At 46.3% G+C, this 24,228-nt stretch overlaps 1 protein-coding gene across 2 annotated transcripts in view; it reads left to right on the top strand.

Moving 5' to 3' along the window:
• The first annotated feature begins 4,987 nt into the window (after positions 1-4,987).
• The window catches only part of LOC116954170 (transcription factor E2F5-like), a 37,780-nt gene continuing 18,539 nt past the window's right edge, over positions 4,988-24,228 (top strand). The window contains exons 1-5 of one of the 2 annotated variants that reach the window (XM_032974654.2): positions 4,988-5,175; positions 11,075-11,184; positions 18,469-18,630; positions 20,390-20,433; positions 22,993-23,057. In XM_032974654.2, coding sequence (XP_032830545.1) covers positions 5,047-5,175; positions 11,075-11,184; positions 18,469-18,630; positions 20,390-20,433; positions 22,993-23,057 — 510 coding nt within the window. In that variant the 5' untranslated portion in view covers positions 4,988-5,046. The remainder of the gene's footprint in view (positions 5,176-11,074; positions 11,185-18,468; positions 18,631-20,389; positions 20,434-22,992; positions 23,058-24,228) is intronic. The other variant, XM_032974653.2, reaches the window with a different exon arrangement.

Raw genomic sequence — 24,228 nt, 5'->3', positions numbered from 1 at the left:
TATGAAACTAGGGCTGCCACCCGTCCGGTTTTTCTCGGGATATTCCGGATATTGGCATCTGTATTCGGTTGGCAGGAATTGATTTGCACTGCTATTGTCGTGTTGGTTTATTATTAATTTTATGTTTTAGTGCCTTGCTCACCATTGTCTCTATTTTGCACTGCTATCGCTGCTGTTGTAACTTTGCTGACACCGCCAATAACCGGAGGTCCGTGGAGTAAGAACAAACAAAAAAGAGAGAGCTTCACAGCTCATCGGATTCCCCCCGCAGCCTAAATAAAAGATTCTGACCAAAACACGACCACGATTTCGCGCACGTCGTCTTCCGTAGCCAGACCGCCCTCGTGCTGACTTTGAGAACTCGCGTCTCGGTGTGTGCGGAATCAGAATCAGAAAGGGTTTTATTCGCCATGTAAGTTCACACCGACACGGAATTTACTTTGGCAGGATGGTGCATACATTCGACATATAGGAATCTAAAATCTTAAATAAGTTTTAAACAAGTCTTACTATAATAAGGGTTAAAAGTCTAACACCAAGGGGCTGAAGTATATAAAATTAAATACATATCGAATATAAAATAGCTTTAAGATATAATTTAAAAATAAAAAATACAAATAGGGTAACATAGTTAATATCGGCAAGGTGTCGTTATGTAGATCAAATGTTAAAAAAAAGAAATGTGATGACTCCCCCACCCCCACCTTCCTTACTCTCTGCTACCCCCCCCCCCTCCAGCGTTGCTTCAATTTCCTTCTTCCTTCCCCCCCCCCCGCCACCGCTCGCCACTCCTCCATCTATAGCCTCCGCTATCACAATTAGCACGGGTCAGCACAGCACCATAGCGCACCATCTGCCTGCGTATGCTGCCAAAGATTCACCACCCGCCACCCTCCCCCGCGCCCATTATTTATCCCATTGTGTCCCAGCGTCGCGGGTCAAGTGAATCCGCCTGCAATAAATATGTAATAGCCTCCGAAACGAACACACAAAAAAAAACCCAAACCCGCGGCCCACTTTGTTAACGGGGCGTCTGTGTTACCAGTGAATGGTGGTGAAGACAGACAGACGATTCTCGTGTAGTGACTTCTTTTTTTTGGGGGGGGGGGGGGTCGGGGATTTGGGTGTGAATAAAAAAAAAACAATGCATGTTTTTCAACCAAATGTGTGCGGCTCGAAGTGAAGGCAGCTTTATGCGAGTTCCTCGTCACAGAGCAACAGCAACGTCGCCTATCCGAATCTACCATTTACTGTTTTATTAAATTTTATTTTACCCACTGAGCTGTGTAAAGCTCTTTTTTTTTATCAGAAGCTGACCTGGCTATCACACAGCGTTGGTGTACGATGCTATTTCAGGAATATTTTGATGTTTTTGTCCTGGATTTTCTGTTTTGCACAGTCACATAGTCACTCTAAGATGTTTTCTTGTTCATGTTTTTTTTTGTTTGTTGCGGTTGCACCCGATTCAAGAGCCGAATGGCTCACAGGGCTATGCCAAATAAATGAACTATGATAGCTAGACGAGGTCGCTTATAGCAGCCAAATACTTCAAAGCGCACGTTGATTGTAAATGTGGATGGGGAATAAAACCCGAGGATCCGGAGGAAAATCCAAGCGGCCACGGAGAGAGACAGCTCAAAATATACAGGCGTCAGGGTCACGACTGAACCCACGACCTCCCGCAAACCAGGCGAAGTATTTAACATCTCGCCGCTGACTTCAATCTCAAGTCACTAGCTTCTGGGGAAGACATTTTACATAAAGGGGGGATTAGTAAATTAATTACGCTTTATTAAATGCAGCAAGTAATTTCACCCACGACCTCATTGTATACCAGGCGAGGTAGTTAACATCGCTGGGGACGGAGGTACGGGCGGTTATATGAAAAGGTCGCATATCTGAGCATCTGTATAAAATAACAACAAAATCTCAAAAGTGCATAACGCACGGAAAGATGCGCGCTTGCAATGAGAGGCAAAAAGGGGAATACATGGGTCAGATAATGTAAGTATGTATGTTGGACTTCTTTCGCACCGTACGTAGCCGACAGTGCTACTCGGAGGTATGTAAGTTAGGTACGTATTAATGATCAGTGGTTCTTCACATTTAGTGCAGCACGCACCCCCTTTGGTTCTAAATCGTACTCAAAATTATCATGATAATAAATACATAGGGGTTTGATGAAAGACCCAAAGAATATAAATTCCTGCAGTCACGTAAACTTGAAGTCAAACTAGTTGTGCTTACGTATCCGTGCTTAATTTGTTTTTTCGATTATTTACCTTCGGAAAAAAAACTGTCCACGTCTCGCACCGCCCAGAAAGGGCATCTCGCACCCCCCAGATTAAGAATCACTGCTTTAAATAATAAGTAAGCAGGCTTGGGCAGGGTCAGTTCCAAACGGCAACACAACTTCATACCAAAATTGTATAAAGTATTATGCGAGTTATCGTGAGCCCCTGCTACAGACAGATGGACAGAGCTCACGCGATTCGGTGCCTTTCGGGCACACGTGGCCAAAGAGAGTTTACGTGGAAAACCGATCCCATATTTTCTCCGCGTGTTCTCTCGTGTGAACATCCTGGGATAGACTGGACATTTTGTCCAGGGCCGGCAATGTGCAGATGCCCCCCCCCACCACCACCATCACCCAGTACGCCCCCACTCTCAAGGCAGCGGTAAATATAGAAAGCGTGTGTGGCTGGATGGGGGAAGAGGGGGTGCGATGGCTCGTGGTGTCGGAGCTCTCGACTCAGCTTCCGATCATCGCAGATGGAAGCCCAAAGTGGTCGCAGGCTTCTCAAAGCATTGCTGCGGAGGCAGTGGTTTGTTTACCCAGAGTGCAAGCATCTCCCTGGGGGTGCGAGATGCCCTTTCTGGAGGGTGCGAAACACAACTTAAGCTACGGGCACGCAAGCACAACTACTTTGTTTCATCAAACCCCTATGTATTTATTAACATTTCTTTTTTTGCAGTAAAGGAGGCAGGCTCCCTTCCCCTACCCCCTCCCCCTGTTGCCGCTCGCCTACCACTCTCGTAAAAAGTGCCATTGTCAACAAGAGGGGGTGCAGACGGGTGCAATCGGGCTCGCTCTCTAGCCAGTGACAACGACTTCCACCTCCCGGGGAGACGCGTGATCACCCATGCGATACCCCGCATGAGAATCATCAGAATACGTGTTTGTTACTGGAGCAATGCGATGAGCTATAAAGCTATTTTTTCACAGATGTCCAGAATCAGAATACGTTTTTATACTGGCGGAAAACGATGAGCTATAAGTTATTTTTGCACAGATGTCCAGAATCAGAATTGTATTTATACTGGAGGAATCCGATGAGCTATAAAGCTCTTTTTCACAGATGTCCAGAATCAGAATAAGTATTTATACTGGAGGAAACCTATGAGCTATAAGTTATTTTTGCACAGATGTCCAGAATCAGAATTGTATTTATACTGGAGGAATCAGATTAGCTATAAAGCTCTTTTTCACAGATATCCAGCAGGGGCACGGGGTCAAAACGTTACAAAAACACAATAGGAGTGCAATGTATTAAGTAAACAAATCACTTTTTTATTTTTTGTTTCCCTTCTACATGACTTTACCGAAAGAACCAAGAATATAAATCACTTTTTGTGATTTTATCTTACCAGGTAAAGCCCATTGAGCTATTTATTCGCTTCTGTTTTCAGAAGCGACCTGGCCATGAATGATAGCTCAACGAGAAGTGGCTTATCATTGTGTGGAAAAGAAAATGACAGTGGCCAAAATACTCTAAACGCGTGACGTTGATTCTAAACGTGGAGGGTAAGAGCGTGGCATGTGGGGGGCACCGCATGCCAAGTTTGTGTCCTCGGCACACCGCCGGCTCTGTACAACTCCTCGATGCACGAGCAGTGTGATTCAGCCAGAATAGCGCCGGAACGCTGTTAGCAGCACAATGATATCGGCACGTCACATCCATCTTGCCTTATTTTGCTGCTATGTTACAAATCTAGTGGTAGTGCCTTATGCCAACAGTGCATACTCCAAGCCAGCCTGGCGGCATTCCTAAAAATATGGAGTGATATTAAGCGTGGTGTCGATCAGGGTTTGTAGCCCAGAAAGTGCGCCTATTGACGCACATATATATATTTTTAAAGAGGCACAGGCAATGTCTGCCCGCATACAAATTAAGATGGCACGTTCGTGAAAATACTTCTCAGGAATGTTCTGGCGGAGGTGGAGTGGCATTTGTCTCACGGCTGCTGCGTCACCACCTCCTACACCAGCAGCCTTCGCTAATTTTTCGAGATGTGTGGGGGGTCACTTTTGCCGATAGGGCATCACCAGAGTGAGGGTCGACACTCATTTTTGAAACCATTGGGGGGGGGGGGGGGAGGTTGACAGCAGCACGATGATGATGGGGAGGTGAGAGGGGGGGGCGAGTCCACCGTGGGGTGGGGGGCGAGTCCACCGCGTGGGGGGGAGGGCGAGTCCACCGCGTGGGGGGGAGGCGAGTCCACCGCGTGGGGGGGAGGGCGAGTCCACCGCGTGGGGGGGCGAGTCCACCGTGGGGGGGGGGCGAGTCCACCGCGTGGGGGGGAGGGCGAGTCCACCACGTGGGGGGGGGCGAGTCCACCGCGTGGGGGGGGGGGGGCGAGTCCACCGCGTGGGGGGGAGGGCGAGTCCACCGCGTGGGGGAGGGCGAGTCCACCACGTGGGGGGGAGGGCGAGTCCACCGCGTGGGGGGGAGGGCGAGTCCACCGCGTGGGGGGGGGGCGAGTGCACTCCGTGGGGGGGGCGAGTCCACCGTGGGGTGGGGGCCGAGTCCACCACGGGGGTGGGGGGCGTGTCCACCGCGTGGGTGTAAGGGGGGGGGGCAAGGCGAGTGGGGGGAGGGTATCCACCGCTCGTGGGGGGGGGGGTGGTGGTCACCACGTGGGGCAAGTTTTGAATGGGCGAGCTCGCTCCCGTGATGCTCCGCGCGCGCTAACGGCTTCCCCCACCCCCACCCCACCCCACAGTCTCCCCCCTCCCTCCTCCCCTCACACTCTACAGGGATCGCGATGGCGTCGACAGGGACGGACGCGACTCCGGCCACGCCGAGCAGGCACGAGAAGAGCCTGGGACTCCTCACCGCCAAGTTCGTGTCGCTGCTGCAGGAGGCGCCCGACGGAGTGCTGGACCTCAAAGTGGTGGGGCGCTCCTCGCAAACAGCTCTCTGTCTCTCTCCCTCTCTCTCTCTCGCTCGTTCTCTCTCGTCGTCGGTCGTCGTTTGTTGTTGTTGGTTTGCTGATTGCGCGAAGCTTGCGCGGCGAATTTGACATGCTCGCAAGTGACCACCGCGGTCACCGCTCATGCGAGGAATTGGTTAGAATCCCGTGGTGGTGGTGGAGGTGGTGAGTTGAGTGGCGAATCGATATTAACCCAACGCTCGTCCATCATCCCCTCAGAACCCACGTTGCAGCGCGATACGATTTAAGCGACCGCGGTCATTTTTTTTTCAATTTTCGAACCGAAACGATAATTGTCGCGTGCCTTGGATGTTGTTTAGTTTTGTGTGTGTGTGTGTTTGTGTGTCGCCACTGGGGAGACGAAGGCGGTCGGGCGTGGTGCTGGCCACCCACCCCCTCGTGTTGTAACCTTTTTTTTCCGGCCTTCGTTAGGTGGCTCCCCGCTAACGGCACTTGCCCCAGCAGTCTTGTTACAGGCTACACGGGGGAGCTTTGTCTTTGTGTCGTCTCGCATCGTGTCACCGGTTTGTAGCCTCTGGAAATCAATGCCTGTTGTGGACTTTGTCAAACAATCGAAGATTAAATTGTTCGTGTTATATAAAGTACTCGCTATCCGTGGCGGGGGGGGGGGGCGGCTGTTGTTGTTGTCTTCGTTGTGAGAATCGCTTCGCCTCGCCACCATTGTCAACCTCTTGTCGAATGACAACCGCAGTCGCCGATCGAGTGCAATGGTTGTCGATACTTGGTGGAGACGGGGTTTGGGGGTTTGGGGGTGAGGTTTAAACTCGGCGAAGACGTAAGACACGAGGGAGCCCCTTAGCTCCATTGTTGTTGTAGCCGGGACTCGTGTTAAGGTTCCAACGCAGGATAAATGAAACGCGTTTCTCGTAATATCGCAACTCCCTCTTCTCACCAATGTCAAACGGGGATTGCGGCCGTGGTTAAAATCAACGTGGGGTTGGGGGAGGAATTAATCCTGGGGGGTAGAGACTGGAAGGGGGGGGAACCCCACTTGTGTATCGCGGCCAACCTCGTGTCTACTTCATCACGAGAGGGCTTTCAATGGGGCTTTAACTGCGGCCGCCTCACTTGTTACCAGATCGGAGGTTTTTTTTTTAAAGAAAAATATCCTCACGCCCCTTGCAGGGCCCTCTTGTGTTTTGCAAATGAATTAAAGGCAATAAAACACGATTACCAAATTATTGGAAATTTGTGTGGCTGAAATAATGGAGGTTTGCAATTAAGACGTGGAAATATAATAAAAAAAAAATCGGAATATTTATATTGCAGGAGGAATCCAATGAGCTATAAAGCTTTTTTTTGCAGATGTCCAGTAGTTGTCACGGGGTAAGAACGTTACAAAGACAAACAATATAGAATATTAGTGCAAAGTACAAGAAAGGTAACCAAATCACCCAAACACATGGAAATAAAACTAAAGCATCGCCATCTTACCAGGCAAAGCCCCCTTCGGTATTAATTTATTTTTCAGAAGCGACCTGGCTACCCCGAATGATAAGCTCAATATAGTGGTCCCCGTCATTTGGATATTTGTAGCAGCAAATTAATCTAAATAATCTCCATGCGTGTTTCTAAATGTGGAGGGGAGAAAACAGGAGTGCCTGGAGAAAAAATCCACACGACCACAGGGAGCGAGAAACACGCAAACTCCAAATATGCAGGCAGTTTCCCCAACACTTTTACAAGGGAAATCCGTGGTGCTGAGTGAAGCAACACCGCATTTTTGGTTGAAAAAGCGCCAGGAATTTATGTACTTGTTTACGTACGTTTTGTTTTATATTTCGTGGCTTAGCTTTCATTTACTTTGTACTGCTATCGTATTTTTGTATTGTTTATTGTGGTAACTTTTTGACCCGACCCTACTGGACATCGGTGAAAAAGAGCTTCATAGCTCAAAGGATTCTTCCAGTCTAAAGAAATATTCTCATTCTGAACAAAACAACAAAAGCGTAACTATGCCAGAGAACGAGTACCGGGTCCTGAAGGAATATCACAACAAACTAGGTATTTGACAGTACAGTATTAAACATTGATCCTGAGGTTCAGGTGGAAATGTCAATACTTTGTTCACCCCCGTGAGCGTGAAGACGCTACCAATCTGATCACAGCCCTGGGCTACTGTTGGAAATTCCACATTATTATGGTGAGATTGAGGACAGATGCTGTTGACTTGCACAGGTGACACTGCATTTTTTTAAAAATAGAATAAAATATTAAGCAGAATGACGATCCTATGCATCCAACTATTAATAAAACTAGATTTTTTTTTGTCCTCGTCCATCCGCCTATTGGATTTTTAAGGCCAATATTGTCAAGCTGCAGTTGTTTAAGCAAACCAACCCTGGACCGGTTTCTACCTTTTGAGAGTTTCATCAGCAAAGTTAGGCTCACTGGCCGGAGGACTCCATATAAAGTGCGGGACGTCGTACAACACAAAAAGCAATGCGGTTATTAACGTGTTTTTTTCTGCTTTGAGATATATATTGCTGTTAAAGAGTAGTTGAAATAGATGTGTAAATTTCGATTTGAAAATTTCGTGACTGCAAGGATTCATCTTCTTCATTACCGAAAGAACCAAAGAAGATAGATGTGTAAGCCGATAATTTAACGTTTTAGTTTTATTTAAAAATCTCTTTCAAGATGTCTGGCCAGCATGGAAGAGTAGACCAATGTTCCTTTACAGGGGCTCTATAGTGTTCTCCTTCGCAGTGGCCGTCCCTCCGCCAGCAGTGGCGTGAGCAAGACATTTCAGGGCTGTCTCTTTACCTTTTCAAAAATCTAAATGGCAATGCTTGTAATAAGGGAATGAGCTTGCTGGGAGTTCACTGAAGGTGCTGAGATTCTATGTTAATGTCACAACAAGTGGCCACTGCACAGTTTTACCAGGTCATTGCGTATTGAGATTGGCAGAGTTTTACTTGATAGCGTATAATTCGAATATTGTATTCTAAACTGGACAGGTAATAGCTTTGCTGATGTCATGCCTACCGATTAACCAATTATGGAAGTTTTATATATTTATAAACGATTAATTGCTTCAGCGCTAATGTTCAGTATATACACTGATGGGAAAAACATCCAATGAAAATGCTAACATCACTTAATCCCTCTCCGTTGCTCGAAACGAAGGGTAACAATGCTTATGATGGTTGCTCTTATCTTTTAAAATGTTCAGCAATTCGATTCCCAGATTCCCCTTGTTCACCGTTGGCCCGCAGTTGAACGCCTCTGTCAGCAGCGTACATCACACGTGCGCGGTCTTGACCCTGTGGGGAATGCATTCGCGAGCAACGTTGTGTGGCGATGCAAATCTTTTTGTTGTTGTTGTTAATGGTGCAGTGGTCCAGCACTGCAGTGTATTGCAGCAGTGCGTAATTCACAGCTGTGTAATTTATAGGACGCCAATTGTGAAACGGCTCTGCGGACTTGCGTATGCTGCACGCGTGACCCCAGAGCTATGCGCATCAGGAAACCTCTGCCGCTTCACAAATGCGCATTGCTCGCAGCTACTTGCTATAGCCCATCTCCACAACGCAAGGCACTCCGTGCGCTGTCACAGGACCGTGAACAATGTTCATGAACAAATAGTCAAAGGTCAGCGGCGGCTTGAGGAGGCCTTCATTCAGCTGTGGATCGACCATGGCTGATGGTGAGATGAGTCTATCTCCACATGAAAAATATATATTTTTGAATCCTTCAGTCCGTGGGTACTTCTGGACCATTATTTTACAGGATCATCTGAAGCAGAATAAGTAATATTAAAAAAAACAACTTTTTCAAAAAAACACGCTTTAATTAAATGTACCCTACGAGTAATTGAAGAACTTCACGACTACAGGAAGTGGCCCCGAAGCTTGCCATAACGTAAGAGACCGTGGTGATTTACAGCCAACGTTAGTTGAGCGTGGACAATTAGACCCAAGCCGAAACATAACGTAAAATTATCGTTAATTTATTTTTTATGATAGAATATAGTATTGTCATCAGTAAGACATAAGTATACCAAGTTTGCAGTCGATACCACATTGGGAAGTGGGTTAAAATTGAGTTACAAGATTTGAGGATACAACAACAACAACTGACAGAGTGAGTTAATAGAAAGCGTGTTAAAACCAGGACCAGTATTTAACTTTGTTAGTATCATCTGCGGCGTCCAGCTTGTGGTTATCATGTTGCCAGATGCTATTGGCAAGAGCCATCCACCTACACCATAGAGCCCATTCAGTGCAAAACAGTTTTATGTGGAGAGACAAACTCTTGTTTATTTATGTTATCCAGGTTACAAGGTATGCGTAGTTCTATAGCTGCACGGAAAACGTGTAGAGGATGCTAATAAAACACAGATGAGTGGTGCCCCATACTTCACCATTATTATTCTCTTCGCACAAAAAAAGACAAGTGAAAGGCAAACTGCAAATTAAAAAAAGTGTTAAAAGATGTGCAGGTGAGGTTGGAAACCCAAGAGGGCTTATATGAAAACCACAGCAAAACAAAAATAATAATGTATATGCAAAACAGATTGTTCAATCATGCTATTCACTGCAGTGTTGGTGAAGACGGAAAGCCCACTGCCGCTTCTGATATCACCCGACTTAGCCGGGAATTGAACCTCAGGTCGCCGGGCTCATGGTGCAGTATGTTAACCACTGTGCTACAAACCGTATCTCCCCGGGCACAATATTGCACATGTCGCCTCATTGCTTTTTGACACTCGCCAGATAGATTCACTGAAATTATGATGTGGTGGATAATTGAAACAATGCAGCTGTGACCACTCTAATGATTGCTATTACTGCTCTTGGAAATGTGCAATTAAATGCGCTGACTAGTACAGCACGAGTGAGCATCTGCAGCGTAATGTGTAATCATTACAGAAGCCTGCAGTCATTTATCCCTGCCCCGCGGCTGATGCGTAATCCACTGCTGTGTTCTCTGCATGTTTCTCTCCTCGTGTTCCTGCGGTCACCTCACCTCTAGCACCCCCCTTTTTAACTCTCACCGCTCACAGGTTCTGACCTCGCCTTCGGGTCTCCTGAACTCCCCAACATCATTTTGAGATTTAAAAAAAAATACAGGGCTGAACCTTTACCTTTCAAGCCAATGGAATCAACGAGACGGAACAAATTAGTACGTAACATGAACAAGACGCAGTCCAAATAAGATGCTGAAAGGACAAAATATATGTTTTAAATAAAATCGTACACCCAAGTTTAACAGGTTATCACCTTTTTGGGGAGGGATGGTGGCGGGTTGAGGCTGATTCTATAACGTGCCTATTTCTTTAGCTGTCAGTGCACTCTTGCAAATTTTAAATGTTAATGTGTAGAGTAATTATATAAAGGGGAGACATTTGTAAGATCGTATGGTATGAGATGCACAACATACGTGTTGTGTGACGCATTCATCTTTGTTGTAGTTTTAATGGGCTAATGGCCTACGTGAACATTATAAGACAAGAAGATCCCAATGCTCTAGGGCAAATGTTAATCAATAAAAAATAATAATCATTTGTTGGCTGTGGCACAATTATGACATGGTGTGTTTTGTATTCTGTGTTATATATGTGTATCCTGAAAATGTGGGGGCCTTTTTGCTAACACATAGACCACTTGTCTCTTAAACTAAACTCAATATCCACTTTTATTGCAGGCAGCAGATTTTCTTGCCACGCAGCTGAAGGATAAACGTTGGACTTTTTAATCTGTATTGGCTCTGGCACAACGAGTACAAGAGGCATTCTGTTGTGTATGTGTCAACGCGAATGTGTGTGTGCGCGTTTGCTTACGAACAGACCACTTTGTGCCTTACACCAGGCTATGAATGTCCACTGTGTTTACAGGCAGCAGATACCCTTGCCGTACGACAGAAACGGCGTATATACGACATCACCAACGTGCTGGAGGGCATTGGCCTCATTGAGAAGAAGTCCAAGAACAGCATCCAGTGGAAGTGAGACTTCTATTGCTCTCCTTTACCTACATTTATGTTTAATGAATATGACATGTAATAATTGTCCACGATAGTGTTTTTTAGTTGGGTTACGTCACGTTAATATAAATGGTGTCGTTAACCCGCCACCACCCGACAATTCGTAAGGTTTGTCACGTAAACAAAACGTCTTAATTTGGTTACTACAGCAAACTGGTGTGTTGGAGAGTAAACCCACAACATTTACAATTCAAGTACCGTGACCTTTCGCTGGTGATTACAACCAGCTTGATCAGGCGATTTACCAGAATTGTGAAGAAGTCTTTTTTTAGGTCTTAAATACACTAATAATTGTTTTTGACCAAATCACCCAGTGAATGCACCATATCCCATCAGACCACGGAAGCGAAATAAAATGGAGCTTGGATATTGCTTGGATGAGTGACCAGCATGTATTAAAACAGGTATTACAGGTGCTTGTGGGGCTGAATTTTCAACAGAGGGCAGTGCAGCAAGGCCAGTTTTTTGTATTGAGCAGCAATGGCTATGCTCCACACCTTCAAAAACATCCGAATATTTATGCTGGAGAAATCCGACCAGCTATAAAGCACTTTTTAACAGATGTCCACCTTAATTCCACTGCTGGATTTAAGCGCTTCCCACACCGTTGCCAGTCTTGCGAGTTGTTTGATCATACTTTCGCCATGCTCCTTGCAGTGCAAGTTGGCGAAGAGTGGTGGGTTTGGGCCAGGACCGGGTTGGATAATGCTCGTAGCTAAGTATCGATCTCAAGTTCACTAGGTTGTTGTTAGTGCAGTGCGCGTAACACAGCAACACTGCCCTTTCCCTTCATATAAAATGTACTTACAGTTTGAATGTGTAAGAAACTCACTATTTGAATTTGCCAGTTGAGGCCCACTGAGCTAAATAGATATATATTTTTTTCAGAAGCGACCTGGCACACAAATGATAGCTCAACTAATTTGCTTATCGTGTGTAAAATTATATCAGCTAAAACCTCTAATCGCACGTTGATTCTCAATGTGGAGGGAAAAACCGGAGGACACGGAGAAAAATCCACGCGACCGCGGGGAGAACACGCAAACTCTAAATATACAGCAGGCGTCAGGGTCACGATCGAACCCACGACCTCCTTTATATCAGGCGATGTAGTGGGGAGAGAGTCGGGGATGTGGGGGGGGGGGATAGTGGGGTATTTGGAGGGAGAGTGGGGGATGGGGGGGGGATGTGGGGGATGTGGGGTGGCGAGCGGGGGATGTGGGAGGGCGAGCGGGGGATGTGGGAGGGCGAGCGGGGGATGTGGGGGGGGCGAGCGGGGGATGTGGGGGGGGGAGCGGGGGATGTCGGGGGGGGGGGGGATGTGGGGGGGGAGAGCGGGGGATGTGGGGGGGCGAGCGGGGGATGTGGAGGGAGAGTGGGGGATGGGGGGGGGGGAGCGGGGGATGTGGGGGGGGGAGAGCGGGGGATGTGGGGGGGGAGAGCGGGGGATGTGGGGGGGCGAGCAGGGGATGTGGGGGGGGAGAGTGGGGGATGGGGGGGGGAGCGCGTGATGTGGGGGGGGGAGAGCGGGGGATGTGGGGGGGGGAGAGCGGAGGATGTGGGGGGGGGGAGAGCGGGGGACGCTGTGTCTGTCCTCAACTGAGAGAGAGGGAGTGGTGATGTCAGAATCACAAAGGCGTTGTGAGCACTCTGCACCCACAATTGATCTTAAATCAAGCGGCATTTTTTCGTAGCACGTTAAACAATTTATTGTACGTGACTAACTGATGCATAAAATGTATAGCTTAGTCTTTTTTTTCTAACATTGCAGTAATCACACTGTTGTATTGTGGGTTTTTTGTAGTGAAAATGTATCTTCCGGTAATGAACATTATCCACGTGATAGTTAAGTGTCAATGAAAGCACGAAGTTATTCCATAATTTTAATATGAATGTATGTTAAAGTGGCTCTCTTTCAGCAATTACACTTAGTCAACTCAGCACCAGACAAGCAAAACCTGTTTTAGTCAATAAAATCCACTGGTGTGAGCTGCAGCCATTCACAATTAAGGATGCAGACAACCAATGAGAGCTGACCTTGCTAATGGGTGTACATTTTTCTAGCACGTGTGCCAGCAGTCTGCCATCTTAGGTAGGGGATAAAGGATGCTGTATCATCTCTTGTACCCTGGCACAGCAATGGTTGTCTTGTGGATAAACTGCCCCCTGCCATAGGAATGCAGAATTTCCAGCACTGGCTATGGACTGCTGTTGGAGATGAACCTTCCCCCAGGCCCATCAACAACTGCAGCAACAATCGGCCATTCGCCACTAAGGCGCTTGTGCCAGACTAGGTGCACTTTAAGGCCACGTGAAGTGTCGAAAGCCCGCTGGTAGGAGGTCACGGGACAGACCCAGGTGCCGTGGGTTGACTAACTGAGATGACTGGCCGATGCACCATCTGTGCCCCCTACTATGCCAACTTGCTGCGTTTTAGCCGCCCGGCGCTCCGCGCATTGTCATGAGCGTCGCTCCTCTGCCCCCGTTGTTAGAGGGCGACTGCCCCAGGCTCATCGAGCAGAGAGAGATTGACATTATTGTTTGATGTTCACGAAAAATAGGTCAAGTCTTGTAAAGGATCGGTATGAACACATTCTTTATTATTTTTAAAATCGTCCTTTTAAAATGTAAACTTTCAATTGATTTGCTAGATTAACTTTTTACATTTTTCCTGTAGAGTAGCTGCAATTATGCACATATCCTGACAACAAATATTACTCTCTTCAAATTTCCCTTTTAACTTTGTACCCATGTCCATTGTATATACCAACAGGTACAATCTGAGTAGTGTGACCACCCAGCAGTATATATATGGGTACTCCACACTTAATGGATCGTCAGGGGGCGGCATCTATGCTGTTTGGGTACAGGGTGGGGTACTGCCACTGTGCCCAAAAATCTATGGCCGGTGTTGAAGAGGAGGCCACAATACCCTCTGCGGGTTTTCTGGCGCTCCCTCAAATGGAGGCTCTTCTGCCAGCAATGGCGCGAATGGTACGCCGCAAGGACTGCGCCCTTTCACCTTTTAAAGAGCACTCTTGTCATTGAAGGGCCCCTCACATTCGCGCAGTCAGTTTCCCCCGTCCTCTGTTGAGTGGGCAAGTGGCTGCGCCGGTGCCAGGCGTGCGTTTGCAGGTGACACCGCGGAGCCGTTGCCTCAAGCGTTTGAGGCGACCGCCGCTTTTAAACGACGAGCCGTCCTCTCGAGCCGCGCCGAGGCGGCTGTGGCAGGTGCACACAAACACACGGGCGCACACGCGCGCACCGCTCTGCGAAAGCGTCGCCGTTGTGGAATGTTGGCTTGCGTATGCTGACGCGGTGATGAAGCGACTTGTTCAGAACTGTAATTGTCGAGGTTAAAAAGTTTAAAAATATGAGATGTGCGTGCTTTTTTTTAGTTAAAAAAACATGAATTGTGTATGCTAAATATGCTAAACACAATGTAAACCGAAGGTATGTGCATATGTTGAGCTTCTTTGGCACCGTGCGTAGCCGGCCGTGTTAATCGGAGGTGCGGGAATGAACAGTCTACAGAGGAATCCAGTTGGCATGCGTTTATTTCGTCTGACAGCATTTATCTTGACAGTCGATAAGGCTCACATTTTCTGTTATGTCAGTGAATGTTGCTATATATATCACATCGATATTATGCGTCTGCTTGATATGAGCATGGTTGTGTGTTCTCCCCTCTCAACTCGTATCTGTCTTTACCACGTGTCCTCAACTCCAGCAACCAAATACACTTTTGTCAAAGCCCGAAGTCATTCACTGTTCAGTGGGTTCGTCACTCATTTTCTGCTGTTGATCCCACAGTCTGGAATTTCCTCCCTCTGGCCACCTTAACTTGCTCTCACTCCTTCTCTAGCCCAGGCCTAAGTTTGACTCTCTCTCTCCTGCCTGTGACTGAACATGTGTCTCTCAAGAGGCAGATAATTGTATTGTCTGTTTAAAAAAACTTTTTTGTCAGTGATTATTATTATTCTTTAATATATTTTTGAACTTATTTCGTTTCTGAAAATAACAAAAATTAAAGTTCATTAATTTAATTCAAGGGGAAAAGCTGGCATGGCGACGTCATCATTTTGTTTGTAAGCGTTATGGATTGTAAAGTGACCAAAATATTTTCCGGGCCTTTAAGGCAACTGCAGTTGAGGTACTTTTAAGAAGTCTTTGTTCGTACTCAAAGTACACCAACGCACTTGAGCAAAGTGAGAACATTTGGAGATACCATTACAAAGTTTAAAGGAAACTGACATCACAATAATCATCACAATCGTAAAATGTAACATCGCATTGTATCATGGAAAGATTATTTTCGCAGCAACCCTTCCAATGACCCTTTTAGAAAGTTTGACCAAACTTCCAAGAACCATACTTGTATTTTTTGGAGCAATTACTATCTTTTAGTTGCTCCCAATTAAATGCATTGGACTGTAAAATTGCTCTGGATCATTTTACTACGACCAAAACAGTTGTGCAGCCCCCTCTGAGCTGTCTCTGGCATCGTGCTCAGAACCATGCAATCATGTTTTCAGTTTACTCCCTACTGGATGTGAGAGACATTGCCAGTGTATAATGATTGATAGAGGATGCATATTGGTTACTAAGAGATCATTGGACATTATCAGCGCATTAGCAAGTGTACACGCTGTATACCCATGATGCAGGCAGCCGGGTAAAGCACACCTTAACCATCAAGGTTGGAGGGAAGTGATGCATATTGTACACCGTTTAAAGGGCATAAAATGTTGATAAAGTTCTTACTCCTAGAAACAATTATTTAAAGTACTCTGATGGTTCGGAGTGTTGGGAGAAGCCGGAGTGTTGGGAGAAGCCGTGTGTGGTTTATGTTTAATCTTGTTGCCACAAAATGGTAGATCAACAAAGCGGCTTATCACGTGGACATTTAAAGCAGCCAAATACTCGAAACGCATGCTAATTGTAAATGTGAAGGGAAAAACCGGAAGGACCCGGAGAAAAATCCACACGACCACAGGGAGAACATGCAAATTCCAAATATACAGGCATCAGGGTCAGGATCGAATCAACGACCTCCTGTATACCAGGCGAGGGAGTTAACATCTTGCACACCGGCGGCACCTCCTAAGTGTGCCTTGCCTCCCATTTTATAACAATCGTGAAACTTACCCCAATGGGTAGCAACTTGAAAGATGGTGGCAAGATTTGGAAATCCTGACTCGTTTTTTTATCCTTTTGTCTAGTCTCGGAAAACTTCAACCTTCACGGCAGTGAACCATATCCAGTGCAATGCTTTGTCCTGCACACTGACGGCGTTTATCGCAGGAAGGAAAACGGTTTGATGAATATTTCGGCATGGGTCTTGGATGTATCACACAAGCGCGTGAACTTTGCCTGTAGGCGCTTATTTGTCGTCTACCTTCTTTGTGGTTTGTTGACTTTGCGGTGTTGGGGTTTCAAGACAGAACCTCAGAACATTAAACACACACACGGCGGCGTTGTGGTGTGTAAAAGTTTACTCTCGCTTCGTTTGGCTCCCCAGTGTTCCCTGTGCTCCTATCACTTTTTTTTTACAACCGCTGTTATCCGACAGTTGTTGCCCAGGTGTGGGCATTGAACTTTTTGTGAGTACGTAAAATTGAGGCTTTGTTTGGTACACTTTTACTGCAGAGTGCACAGTCTATTCACGTCTCTCTTCATGTGTTAACTCAAAAAAAGTGCTTATTTATAAATATCATATTTTGTGTAAGGGTATTCACACATTATAGCCTGATTCGTACAAAGCCAACGTCGGTGAGAGATGAATGACGGTATTAAACAATCAATATATGTATCCATAATATATGTATGTATGTTGAACTTCTTTAGCACCCGTACGTAGCCATTCGTGTTATTTTTGTCGAAGAGCAGCATTTATAAACTTGAGCAATTGGGTCTGCTATAACGACACGCAATGTCTACCCCAGACACTCGACGTGGGGTAGAGAGGCTGGCCCCTGCTCTATTTTGGAGCTCGATTGGCGCTGGGTGAACCTCGATATAAATTGGGAGTTCAAAGCGGGCAGTGTCGGATATCAGAAAACAAGTTGACCGTGCAGGCCTGTAACAAGTGGCTCGTGCGTGGTGGTCTCCCTTCCAGGCACTATCTGGGGTCAGCCCTGCTTACCTTCCTAGATATGATTATGTTGGATGCATTGCAGTTGAGTTTGGCATATGCATGCAAGTTAAATACCTAAGGTTTATTGCATGTCAGTTCCACGGCAACCTTAGTCGTTACGATCGATCGTGCCGTGGCTCGTGTTTAATCTTCGAAGGTTGATTGGAAGTGCTTTCTGGTTCTTATTGACTCATGATCCAAGGAAAGTGTCAAGATCACACTCACCACCTTGAAGATCCTCCATGGCAGTGTTCTTCACTAATTTTGAGAGGGGGGGCCACTTTTGCCGAAAAGGCATCAGTGTGAGGGCCTTTGCATATTATTTGAAACCATTGGGTGTTTGACAGCATGATGAGATGTTTTCACGTTTGTGTATTATTGGGGGCCGCAACGTCAGGGGCCGCACTAAAGGTCACCAGGGGCCGCCAGTGGCCCACGGGCCTTGCAATGCAGAACGCTGCTCCATGGACTCCACTCTGCATACAACTATTGCCTCTCATCTCGCTCTACTATCCTCCACACACTCTCCACTCAAACGTCCAAGGCGTTATTTTGTAGTCGCCATCGCTCACTGGGATGTCACGAACTCTCCTATGCTGTTCCAATATTTTGGTCTGTCTGTGCTGTCGACTCCCTGCCTCCTGTTCAAGTCAATACTCACTACTTTTCTTTTTTCCCTGCCTACGACTCTGCCATAGGCAGAGGAAAAAAAGCCCACTGAGCTATAGAGCTCTTTTTCAGAAGCGATCTGGTACACAAATGATAGCTCAACGACGCGGCTTATCACATGGAAAATATATAGCAGTCAAATAATCTAAATGCATTTTAATTCTAAATGTGGAGGGAAAAGCCGAAGGACCCGGAGAAAAAACCACACGACCACAGGGAGAACATGCAAACTCCAAACATACAGGCATCAGGGTCGGGATCGACCCCACGACCTCCTGCATACCAGGAGGGACATTTAACATGTCGCCATGGTGCCCATATATATCATCTTCATGTAGATATGGTACAAATCCACATTGTATGTTACGGTGTTGACACGACAACTCAACACGTCGATTGTGCCGTGTGTCCCCATGGTTGCCTGTGTGTCCAATTAAAAGGGGGGTGGGACCCGGAGCGAACACACGGGAGATCTCCGATCGGCTCGTGGAAATCAAGGAAGAGCTCGAGGATCTGGAGCGACGTGAGAGGGAGCTGGATCAGCAGCGCCTGTGGGTGCAGCAGAGCATTCGCAACGTCACGGAGGACTCTGACAACAGCAAATATCCTTTGTCGACATGTGCGCGTGTGCCTGTGTGTGGACGTGGAGCTGAGTGGACTTGCCGATGACTGGTACCAGCGGTGTCAAGATCGGCCTCTGTGGAGGAGGCTCGTGAAGGACGCTATTGGGCAGTTGGAGGCAGTCGCCCTCCAACAACAACGGAGGGCGGAGGAGCGACGCTCACAACAACGAGCGGAGCGCCGGGTGGCTAAAGCACAGCAGGTTGGCACAGTAGGGGGCACAGGTGGTGCACCAGCTAGTCATTTTCAGTCGACCCGTGGCACCTGGGTCTGCCCCGTGACCTCCTGCCCGCGGGCGTTCGACACTTCACGGTGCCTCAAGGTGCACATGGCCTGGCACAAGCATCGTGGTGACGTCACCGCCACTTAGTGGCGAATGGCGGTTGTTGTGTGTGCGCAGCCCTGTGAGTAGTTGCTGGATGTGTGCCATCGCTTGAGGAAACGCGAAGGGGCGGTCCAGAGCCTGAGAGGAGATGAAGCGCCGGGGAGAGATGACTTATCAAGCGAGCTGCTGAGAGGGGTAAGGGGGTGGTGTCTGTGTGCAGACTGCCCTAGGTGACGTCATTAGAACCCTCTGGTCCACAGGATGGGTTTCCTGCAGGATTGGAAGGATGCTGTGGTGCGCACCGTTTAAAAAAAAAATGGGAACTTGCACTGAGTGAAACGACTTCTTGGGTATCTCGCTTCCTCTCCAGTTTGCCAGGGAAGCTCCCGGCAAGGATTATTCCTTGACGTCATCTCTCCAGGCATGCTGAGGAGAGAGGCTTGACTTTAAGGGTGGAATTTCAATCTGGTATAGATGCAATAGGTCTGACTCCCTATTGGTCAATCGTGTTATCTATGCTGATCTGGCAATTGCTGCTTGCCCTGAGAAGGAGTTGGAGATGCTACTGCTGAGCCTGAGGCATGCTACTCAAAAGATGGGGGCCTAACCATCAGCCCCCAAAAAAACAAAGCACCTGTATGGGTATTTTATGTCATCAATACTCCCCACATCCACTCCGCACGAGTGATGGGGTAGTTGAGGATAGAGTGGAGAGGTTTCCATAACTGGGCAGTCTGCTTCTGACTAGCTCCATCTTCACAGCAGAGGTCTCATTCCGAATCAGTCGAGTGGCATCTTTTCGACAGCAGCGTGTAACCCTTTGTGGAAACTACCTAGCCTACCGCTCCATACTAAGCCGGTTTTCGAACCGTGAGCCTCTGCAATACCGCTCGACCACTTGGCCTGCATCTACCTATCTATGCCTGTCATGCTTGTCAACCCATATGATTTACCTGTATTCTTGAACGGAGTAATTGAGTTTTCAGACCCATACAGCCGTTTCAATATGGGCAAACATTTAAGGTCTAAATTGGTCTATAATCAGGTAGGCACTGATACGGGGTTGACAGGTATGGCATGTCTTTATATGTTCGCCAATGACTCACAATAGTCCTCAATATGTGGCACACACGTATTCATATAATGCATTGCCTCATTGATTGTTGCCTTATAATGCTTTCCAAGTTGATGCAGTTATTAAGGGCGAAGTTGTGGAGCTTCTATTAAACGTTATGTTTAGCCATTGCATTGGAAGTCATTAGAGGAACTTTTGTTTCGGAGATATGGCCGTGTGCCGTGTGTAACGCTGAATGCCACACACACACACAGCTTAAGTTTAAAATGGATTGCCGGGGCGTTTTGTTTTTTTTGTAAGAGTTTGGTTTTGCCGATTGCTTTCCTGAACACACCCCCACGTCCGCGTTCCTTACCCATGAAGATATCTGCAAATGCTTCAGAGGTGGGGAGATTCTATTCACTTTTTAAATCAACACGGTTGATACATTAAAGCAGTGGCTCTTAACCTTTATTGCAACTTTGCACCCCTTTGGTTCGCAAACTGTATTTTTTGTTTGTTAATAAATACGTAGGGTTTGATACAAAATAGTTGTTTTTACGTGCCCGTGTTTTAAGTTGTGTTTCGATGATTTACCTTTAAAAAATCTGGCCATGTCTCGCACCCCCCCCCCAGAAAGGGAATCTCGCACCCTCATAGGGGGTGCGTGCACGCCAGGTTAAGAACCACTGCTTTTAAACGATGATTGTGCTTTTCATAAGGAGTGCTTACCAATATTCTTATATATATTTTATTATTTTATTGTTTCCCTTCAACGTGACTTTACCGAAAGAGCTAAGAAATATGAATTACTGCAGTCACGAAAGCTTTAAATCAAAATTGAGTGCTTACCAATGTTACGTGAACCCAAATGGTGTCGTAACAGAATACATACGCAGACAGTACGTGCCTTCACATATCCATACCAAATATTTGTAGGTTTAGGAATTTTTGGTATTGTGATTTCATGGTCTCAAAAGTACTGAGTGCTTTTTTTTTTAACCAAACATTAATTTATATAATGTGTACTTATGTTGGGGAGTTGTAGGGGTGTAATGTTTAACACACTGGACTTGCAATGCTAAGGTTGCCAGTTCGATGCCCTATTCTGACACAGCAGTCGAAACACGAATGCAAATATTTTTAAATCGTCCACTGTCAGTGTTCACCCAGCAGTAAGGATTGTTTGAAGGCCAGCAAACTCTGGACCGGTTTTCGGCATTCATCGTTTCATCAGCAGTCAGGCTTGCTTGAATCGATACCGGTCCAGGCAAGGACTCTCCTCTTACGTTTTGGGATCTTTCGCAACCGGTATTATAAAATAATTGAAAACAAAATATCTATCCCAGCCCATCGTACGGATGGCGTAAACCTCATTTTAAAAACTACAATAATGAATTATCTGAAGCATCGTCATGCTTCGCCCTCCACTATGATTAATAATGATGGATCACGGCATCATTAATAATCATTATTTGCACTTATAAAGGTGACTTTGACAATGTCTCCAAGGTGTCATTACCACTTCATAAATGGAACATCAGCGTTACCACCTGAACACAGCATTATCACAAGAACATTACAGCCACATGTGCCTGGGCTTCCTCTCCTGCCGTAGTGGTTACTGCTGATTTATTCCACCGCTGGTTTACTTTGAAACATTGTATTTGAGCAATGCCTTAACAGCTTAATTTCAGTTTAATGTGGAAATTGCTCTGTGTTAAGGGTTTAGGGTTGGTGTATTATTCAGTACATTTACTGGCTATTGCCTGTAATTACTGGAGAAACTTACTCGAATGCTAAATGTTCTCAGTTTACTCTCCAACACACGTGTGCTGTACTAGTAACAAATTGGCATGTTTTATTTACGTGGCAAACCTTACTAATTAGCTGTGTCGGGTGGTGGCGGGTTTTAACGACACATTTACGCGATCTAACCCCAAAAAAACACCTTACAGTGATTTGACTGGAATGGCTAGGATACATTTTTAAAATACTTTTATCGGCAACTTCTTGGTGATCAACAGATAACATGAATAGCTATGGATCTCCTGGCCACAGTGGATAATGGAATTCACTGATAGGGGGATGACAGCTCAGAATTGATGCGCTGTAGTGTGAGAAATATTTTTTTGTTGCCATGGAGGAAATAACACGAGCACCTTGAATCGATACTACCTTGCCGTTTTTGACGGAAATAAAAAAAAATTCACATCCAATTCCAAATTTACACTTGCTGTTATAAATATCCCACTGATTTCTCATTTCCCCTCTTTTATTTTCAAGAGGTCATTGACCCTGTGTGAAAGCAATGGCTCCAAGTCTTACAAAGGAGAGCGCGTTTATTTGAATCCGTTTATTGAGATTCGATGGAGACACGTAGAGGCCATGAAATAATGTTGTTTTCTCTCTACTATCAGAATCGGAATCTTAATCTTAAGACTGTAGGAATCCGATGACCTATGAAGCTCTTTTTCACAGGTTTCCAGTCAGGGTGGGTCAGCAAATCTACCTAGCATTACCTAGAAATGGATCACCATGTATTTGCGATGCTTGCAAATAATAAGGTGCATTTTAACATGTAGATTTTCGCGACCAATATTCATAATACAGGTTTTTTTGGGTCAGATCGTGTCAATATAAATGTGTCGTTATAAACCCGCCACCACCCGACACAACCAGTTCGTGAGGTTTGTCACGTAATCATAATATGCCAATTCGTTACTAGTACAGCACACTGGTGCGTTGGAGAGTACACAACATTTACAATCTTGAGTACGACGTTTCGCCAGTAATTACAACTAGCATCATCAGGCGACAGCCAGATTTGTGGAGAAATCCTCCTGTTTTGTTCCTTAAATAGAGGGATAGATGTGATGGCGTCACTTGTGAGCTCCCGACGTGGGGTGCGTCTCAGGTGTGATTGACTCGAATGCCATGAGAAACGTGTTCTTCTTTGTTTAGGCGACACGCTGCTGGTGATCAAAGCTCCTTCTGGCACCCACCTGGAGGTTCCGGTCCCCGAGTCGGTAAGGAAAAGCGTTCTCCACTGTCTGAAAAACAAACTCGGTCTGGGCGCTAACGTCGGAGGCGATGCCGTGGTCGGGGCGATAGCGCGTTAATGTTGCAGAAGTTCGCAGTTTGTACCCAGCGGCCGCCCTGGTTAACCCTACCCCGTTCCGATGACGTACGTGTACATTCGTTTACACCATCAGTTTTTCTTGCGATTCCGTTCCAATGACGTACACATACATCATCCATAATTGGGTTAGATCGCGTATAAATGCGTCGTTAAAACCCACCACCACCCAGCCAACTAGTAAGGGTTCTCACGTAAACAGAACATGCCAATTCATCACTAGTACAGCACACCCGGTGTGTTGGAGAGCCAAGCCACAACATTTACAATCTTAAGTACGACGTTTTGCCAGTTAAAACAACTAGCTTCATCAGGCGACAGCCAGATATGTGGAGATGTTAACCTTGTTGTTTCCTTGTATCGTGGCGTAGACGATGACGTATTTGTATGGAATCGGAAGAAAAACGAAAATAACTTCATCGGTACCGAGGCTCTCTCACAAGGCCACGCGGGAGGGCGGTGTGGCACAGTTTGGCGCCAGCTACCGTATAGAGTGCGGCGGTCGTGTCGCTGCGGTTTTCTGCGGTGCGAGTACAATGTCTTTTCAAAACAGCGGCGCTGCTATGCCTCTAAAGAAAATGAACGCTGACCCGCTTGCGCGTTCCGAGATTCGGCGGTGAACGGGACACCCACCCTGCAACTTGCAGACGTCTCGGCACGGGGAAGGGTTAATGGTCCAGGTGTATTTAACAAAAGATACTCGCCATCGTGCGTCTTTACAGTGGACGTTAAAGATCCTGCGAAACAATTAGAATCAAGTAGGGCCGTGTGTCGCTGGCACGGTTACAATTTCAAAATTGCTCACAAACCTAATTGGGTAATTGCCTGGTAATAAGGTAGCATTGCATTTTACAGTTTTCATTCAGTTAAAGTAGGATGCAACCATTTAAGGTAGGTTCAGGAAATGTAAATGGCATTTTTAAAAATACATATGTGTTTTTTAAAACTCAACACATTCATGAATATACGCATATTCCATGTCTGCAATCTGCTTTAGACAAACTATAATACATTTATGCTTTAAGCTGGCATGCAATCATCTCGACATGTTTGCACGTATA

Source organism: Petromyzon marinus, chromosome 54 (genome assembly GCF_048934315.1).
Source record: "Petromyzon marinus isolate PM22_M1 ecotype Great Lakes invasive population chromosome 54, UKy_Petmar_22M1.pri1.0, whole genome shotgun sequence".
NCBI classification, from domain to species: domain Eukaryota; kingdom Metazoa; phylum Chordata; class Hyperoartia; order Petromyzontiformes; family Petromyzontidae; genus Petromyzon; species Petromyzon marinus.
The sequence above is the reverse complement of the archived record's forward strand: the minus strand, read 5'-3'. Positions and strand labels throughout refer to the sequence as shown.